Source organism: Gymnoscopelus microlampas (genome assembly GCF_963454915.1).
Source record: "Gymnoscopelus microlampas genome assembly, chromosome: 10".
Taxonomy (NCBI): domain Eukaryota; kingdom Metazoa; phylum Chordata; class Actinopteri; order Myctophiformes; family Myctophidae; genus Gymnoscopelus; species Gymnoscopelus microlampas.
In genome coordinates this window covers 26,861,860-26,869,359 of record NC_139947.1, presented here as the reverse complement: position 1 = coordinate 26,869,359, position 7,500 = coordinate 26,861,860, and the positions used below count along the sequence as shown (strand labels likewise).

Genomic DNA, 7,500 nt, shown 5'->3' with positions numbered 1-7,500 from the left:
ACACGCCCTCTTTATCTTCAGCTGTCAGGAAGTCTCTTGAAGCAGACAGGAAACACAGGTGACAATCCACAAGGAGCTGATTTATACTGTGTTGTGCTAATAGGCATTGTTGTGTGGGGACACAACAATGCCTAATCCTAAAAATGTCTAATCCTAAAAATGACTATTTTTCTAGTTGTAAACATATTTCTAAAAATCTTTTTTCAACCATAAAACAACAATTCTTCTCATGAGGACCAAGAAAATGGTCCTCATGACGTCTATTTCTCATATTGTACTATACTAGTGGTCCTCACAAGTATAGTAACGCACGCATACACGCACATGCACATGCACACGCACACGCACACGCACACCACTTACTTATTGGTGAGCTGGTCAGGTACCACAAAGAGGTTGATTCTAGACAGGCCGGTTCTGGTTCCCAGGTAGGCTATCTCCACCCCCTTATCAGAGTTCCTGAACAGCATGACAACAATGGACAGTATATGTATACCACTGAAAGATTATAACAACAATGGCTTTTGTTTAAAATAAAACTAGGGATGTTCTATATTTTCTTTTTTGCCAATATCCGATATTTCGACATTGTCCAACTCCTAATTTCCGATAACAATATACTTTTCACCAAAAGTCAACTATTTGTCAGGTAACAACATCACATATCTAATACAATAGCTATAATATCTAATACATCTAATATAATACAGTGGTGTTGACAGTGGTCAACAGAAAAAGGCAATGCTCGTGGACTGTACAGTGCAGAGAGGATGTCTTCACAGTGCAGAAGCATAATTGTCTTAATGCACATAACATTAACGAGTGTCAACTGGACACTCTACAGTAGGGCATTCACGAATAGTGATTTTTAATATTCGAATTATTCGACCTATAAGTATTCGAATAATCGATTTGATTATAAAAAATAAAAAATAAGTTTTTTTCTTTTTCAATGGCATTGATGACTCGACTCAAGGAATGCGAGTTGACGTCACACCAGAGCTCACAGCTGCGTGTCTGCTGTAGAAAAGCCACTAAAAAAAATAAATCGAATAGTGGTTTGATAGTCGAATAGTCGGTTTGATAGTCGAATATTCGAATGTTCGATTATTCTGTTAATGCCCTACTCTACAGTGCTCTAAACTGAAAGTGACTGGAGTCTGTCTCATTTCCCTCCAAAAGCCCTTGAATATGATTAAGGATTACTGTGATTAGGGTAAGCTCAAATTTCATATCACACACACACACACACACACACACACACCATACAGTAAGAACTCCTGTAACTAATAACAAATACAAACTATCATTTTTTTAAAAACCGATACCGATATTTTCCGATATTACATTTATATGCCAATATCTGCCGATAGTATCGGACATCCCTAAAGAAAACGCTACACAGTATAACTACAGTATGTAAGAATACATTTTTCTTGTTTTAAAGCAAATGTAAATGAGATGAGAAGAACCTACTCAGACTTGTTGAGCACCAGGCTGGTCCAGTAGGCCTCCAGAGGAGCTGTGACCACAGCGTCAAACAACACCTCCTGGACTAACTCCTTGTCACCTACACACACACCCAGAGAGAACATAGAGTTAACTCAAACTAATGAAATAACCACCATTAGAATTCATATAACATTGTAGTTGTAGCTGCAATGAAAATCTATTATTTTGTATCAATATCGAATATAAATGTTATACAATTGATTAAACCGATTTGTTTGACTAACATTGGTAGGTGAGGTATATGACTAATGATGCGTTCACAATCTAATTAACCAATATCTTGAAAATCTTCAAATTTTTCTTGATACAGTATGTACTTCGCTTCTGGGGGTCCCTGGCACAACATATTTTGAGATGGGGGGTGCCCATATACATGTCAATTTGGGGGGTGCTTGATAGGAAAAGGTTAGAGAACCACTACCCTAGACCCCTGTTGAGGAGCTATGCATTAGTTCTCAAAGTGGGGTCCGGGGACCCCCAGGGGACCTTGGGGAGATACCAGGGGGTCCCCAGCAAAATTAGTTAACACATTGAGTGCCATAAACGGTCCGGACCGTTTTTGAGAAGCCATGTGTCATGTGCCATAAACGGTCTGGACCGTTTTTGGCCCATTTTTTTTTTTATACGTGGGGCCCACGTGGGGCGCTCTAACAAAACTTTGGGATCATCCAAGGAGTCTCTGAGAAGGAGAGGCCCGGATGTCGATCCATGTCAAAAATATTTCCGGTCGGCCGCTCCAATGTTAACTCCTTGACTAAAAGCTTAATATCTCCATTTCTTTTTAACGTGGTGGAAGTGAGCCGTTTTCGATCGGCGATCACTCTGTGCTCTAGCTATGATTTTCTGATTTCATATGAAATGACAAAACACAAAGTCAACAATGTTAAATGACTTAACCTTATTCAAGTCCAGTCACATATTTCCACCAGACGATTCCATTCTCTTTTTAACCCAAGAAAGTTACTGTATATTATTTTCCTTATACTGTATTTTTTTCTCACTCATCGCTCACACACAGAACGTGCGCATGATGACAACAGGCTGTCGATGAGACGTCAACGAGCGGGCAGCTCAACACTTCAGCACAAACTTGGTGACAGTGTAGCTGGCAACGCTTCGGTTGTATTGTTAGCTTCTGTCAGGGGCGGACTGGCCATTTGGCGTACCGGGCAAATGCCCAGTGGGCCGCTGGGCCAGTGGGCCGCTTTTTAGTTTAGTCAACTAAAACTAGACAAAAACATTTCAGATGACTAAAATATGACTAAAACTAAATGGAATTTCCTTCAAAAGACTATGACTAAAACTAAATCAAAATTTGCTGTCAAAATCAACACTGCCTGGAACCCCCCTCCAAGGACCCCTGGGGGTCCTTGGAGGGGGTGTACAGTATATATAGACTATATATAGTATACATTGGTGTACAGTGTATAGACTAACATTGTAGGTGAGGTTCATGTCCACTGAGGTAGAGTTTGATGGCTTCTATCTGGGACAGGTAGCGGTGCTCTGGGTATTCGTCTGTGTTGCAGTAGGTCCTGCAGCGTGAAAACAAGAGAATTACACGGCTTGGTTGAATGCTTGATTCTGATTGGTCAGTCTCACCCATCACTGTATTTTATATGATAAAGTGGGTTGGCCATCTCTCGCAGTTCGTAGAGAGCAACATTGTATGTTATTTATTTATAAGGCCTTGTGTGGTAAACTTCCTTTACACCTAACCTCGCTTTTGGAACCAAAGGTTACTGGTCACTCAACACGTTCACAAACATTATTAGATATACCAGTCCACGTAAGAGCAGTGAACAAGGAAAAACTGCATTCATGTGTTATGCTCCACACAAATGGAACAAACTTCAGGACTCTGAAACTGGTGCGATTGGTCTCAATTGATACATTCAGGGTGCTTCTTGAGGACACACTACATAGTGACTGTACCTGTTTCATGTACTGTAACACTGTTTATTTGCATCTAAATCTTAAATCTCTGTGTTGTTATCCATGTCCTCACTGTATTGTCTGATTCACCGCCTTTTGCGATTATTTTAATGTTGTTTTATGCTTCTGCTTTTCTTTTTTGTTAAAGTTGTGACATTGTAATGTGATTCAAATGTTTGTTATCAGGGCGTCCTTGAAAAAGAGAGCTTGCTCTCAATGGGTTTCCCTGAATAAATAAAGGAAAAAGAAAGAAAGAAAGAAAGAAAGTCATCGGCCATTATTTCTGGATAATGACGATGAGCTCTATAACTGACCGCTGTCTAATCAGAGACTCAGAACACCTGCTCATGTCAACCTGCGCTGCTTGGTTTTATGCCTTATCCAACATGACAGCCATGTAAACAAACAGTGTCATTTACAACTAAACGTTTTGCTCTCAAGAATGTATTTGAGGTGAGAAATAGACGATGCAATAACAGAGAAGTGATTCTATTTGATCCACTACACTTCCTTATTTATTGTGGCGCAACAACGGGGGGAGTACCAAAACGCTCGCCCCAAAACACAGTCAACCCCGGGGCAAATCCGGCGGTATTACAGGCAAATCGGCGGCATATAGAATGGGGGGGCGAATGTGTTTTGGGGCGAGTATTCCCGTTATCTTATGGACTATTGTCAGTTGTTTTCCGAGGCGAACTTGTCCGCCCAGCCCAATACTTATGGGATACTTTCATTGCCGTAAGCAAGGATTTTCTTTGGTTAAAATAAGTGTTAAATAGCTCTATATTCTGATAGTACTCATTGCTATAGAGTGTTTGTTCAGTAAAAGGAGTCTCCTTGTCTCTCCAGCTCTTTATAAAACAGAAAATGCATTTTCGTTTCAGTTTCAGTTTCATTTCCAATTTTATCCAATCAGGAAAGAGAACTCAATCAGGATACAGATTAAACAAGTGAAATTGGAAGTGATGACAATAAGAAATGAGCAGGCAAAATTGGAACTGGAACACTATAAAAATGAAGCTTAAAAATGGGTACTTTCTCCTGATTGGCTGAGATTTTGACACCTACTGGAAAATGTATTTTCTGTTTATTAAAGAGCTGGAGAGACATCTGTTACTGAACAAACACTCTATAGCAATGATTACTATCAGAATATAGTATTTTAACCTTTTAACAAAATACTTTTTGTTTTAACCCAAAAATATCAACCCTACCTTTAAGTAGCCGTGTAATAATCACCCTTCAGAGCTGTATCATTACTATTCTGCTGGCACAAGGTTGATTTTATGATTTTAGGCCCCAAATATCACTAGGGTATGTACTGTATGATGATTAGGGAAACAGAGAGCGTTGGAGAGAAGCTCTCCTGATTGAGTGACCATGCAGCAGCAGCACTAATAGGCTCTGTTATTATTTTCAGAAGAACGGACGGACACGGCACAGCGATGTCAAAGATCCTCTTACCATTCATCCGCCAGCTCCACATCAGGGTGCTCCAAGTCATGAAGACCTGTGAGGACAGAATAAATAACACTTTAATCACTTAAACCCCTGTAGTCTCTGAGAACCGGACTTGAGTTACCACTGACTGCACTTTGACAACTTTTTTTCCCCCCGTCTACCGCCGAATGTCTTTGCCAAAAAATAGCAGATCTAAAAGCTCACAATGCGTCGCAACGCGACGCATTGTGAGCTTGTAGATCTGCTATTTTTTGGGGGCGAATGTTCCCGACCCAGGATATAACGGACACCGGGGTTCAAGTGGTTGGAACGGAATGAAGTATATAAAGCACTGGATATGAACTCATAATAATAGGGGTTTGCGCTCGTGCCCTGTGCGCGCGCGCACACACACACACACACACACACACACACACACACACACACACACACACACACACACACACACACACACACACACACACCTGTGCGTGTACACAGACACACACAAGCACGCGCGTGTGCACACACACGGACACACACGGACACACACGGGCACACACACACACACACACACACACACGGACACACGGACACACACAGAGACGTGAATACACACGACACACTTAAGAGTGAAAAATGTGCGTCCTGAGTGGCTTTGACAGGGCTGATGAGATCAGGAAGAGCCAAGTCATGCTCAGAGCGGCCTCCACATGATGGACGTGTTTAGCGAAACACACACACACACACACACACACACACACACACACACACACACACACCACTCCGCCGCATGAATATTAACATGCATGAGTCTGCTCATGAAAATAGACACAGACACGGAAACACACACACACACACACACACACACACACACACACACACACACACACACACACACACACACACACACACACACACACACACACACACACACACACACACACACACACACACAACACACACACACACACACACACACACACACACACACACACACACGGTCGAGACACAGACGAGCGCAGACAGACACACAACTGTAACAGCCACTAAAGCAATATTTAGGTTTCTGTGCAATTGTGTCTTATTATACAGTGCTCACTATCGATACGAAGCGATAGAGGAAACGAGAGAGAAAACCGTGCCGATGATAAATTATGAAGGCAGGCAGGCAGGCAGGCAGACAGACAGACAGACAGACAGACAGACAGACGTGCTAAATTAGGAAGGCAGACGAAATGAGGGAGAGAGAGAGAGACAGGCAGGCAGGCAGACAGACAGACAGACAGACAGACAGACAGACAGACAGACAGACAGAAAGACAGACAGACAGACAGACAGACAGACAGACATGCTAAATTATGAAGGCAGACGCAATGAGGGAGAGACAGACAGGCAGGCAGGCAGGCAGGCAGGCAGGCAGGCAGGCAGACAGACAGACAGACAGACAGACAGACAGACAGACAGACAGACAGACAGACAGACAGACATGCTAAATTATGAAGGCAGACGCAATGAGGGAGAGACAGACAGGCAGGCAGGCAGGCAGGCAGGCAGGCAGGCAGGCAGACAGACAGACAGACAGACAGACAGACAGACAGACAGACAGACAGACAGACAAGACAAGACAAGACAGACAGACAGACAGAAAGGGGCCAAAGAGATGAACCAATTGAACCCCAGAGTCCCTATGCTGGGGCTAATATTCAGCAAAAAAAAAGGAAAGGGAAAAGATGAAAAAGCAGATCTACAAGCTCACAACATGACGCGTTGTGAGCTTATACTGTATATCGGCTATTTTCAGTGAAAGATATTTGGTCAAGACGAAAAATATCCAAATTCAAAAGTATCAAAAGTAGCAGATCTACAAGCTCGAAACGCGGCGCGAAGCGGCACGTTTCGAGCTTGTAGATCTGCTACTTTTGATACTTTTGTGTGACGCTGTAGTATGATCAAGTATAGGGCAGTATTTTTCGAAAAAAGAAAACAAAAGGTTAGAATATGGATATAAGAGGTTTCGGGGGTTGAAGTGGTTAAAGAGAGAGAGAGCCTTAGAGAAGGGTTCCTACCTTCCTCCACTGTGACGTTTCCTCTGAAGAAGAACTTGCCGTGGCCTCTGGAGAGAGCCACCCCTAGACTGAACACATGGACGGGTGCAACAGTTAATAACCCTAACCCCGGCAACGTTTAAACCATTGAGACCTGAAGCCGATTCTACATGTCTCCTAAATCCCAACAGTATTCTGAAAAACATATGTTTCTATATCAGTAGTGCTCAATATTTTTTATGTCAAGGACCCCCAAAATTATATGTATTTGGCCGCGGACCCCCATCAAAATATTTTGTTCCAGAGACCCCCAAAAGCAAAGATTTTAGTTAAAAATGTTCGCTTTAAATATATATATATATTCAAAGATTTGCACACATTTTCACAATTTTAGCCCAAAGTGTAAAATAATGCTTTTTAGCTCAAATCTAAAAATGACACAGTTCTAGGTCTTAATGGGTTAATCAGGATTTTGGATCGCAAAGCAACGCATTGTGAGCTTGTAGATCGGCTATTTTCAAAATGGTCAAACTTGATATGGGTTTGAAGTGGTTACTGTGTGTGT

The 7,500-nt window shown here is 42.1% G+C and overlaps 1 protein-coding gene across 1 annotated transcript in view; it reads right to left on the bottom strand.

Moving 5' to 3' along the window:
* LOC311054166 (voltage-dependent calcium channel subunit alpha-2/delta-3-like) overlaps positions 1 to 7,500 on the bottom strand; it is a gene marked incomplete at both ends in the record, with an annotated part of 378,193 nt that overhangs the window by 103,645 nt on the left and 267,048 nt on the right. Inside the window, 6 exon segments of the mRNA XM_084070045.1 lie at positions 1 to 35; positions 364 to 459; positions 1,477 to 1,570; positions 2,950 to 3,047; positions 4,912 to 4,957; positions 6,957 to 7,024. The exon segment at positions 1 to 35 is cut by the window's left edge and continues 86 nt beyond it. Of these exon segments, the coding sequence (XP_083926171.1) occupies positions 1 to 35; positions 364 to 459; positions 1,477 to 1,570; positions 2,950 to 3,047; positions 4,912 to 4,957; positions 6,957 to 7,024 (437 nt within the window).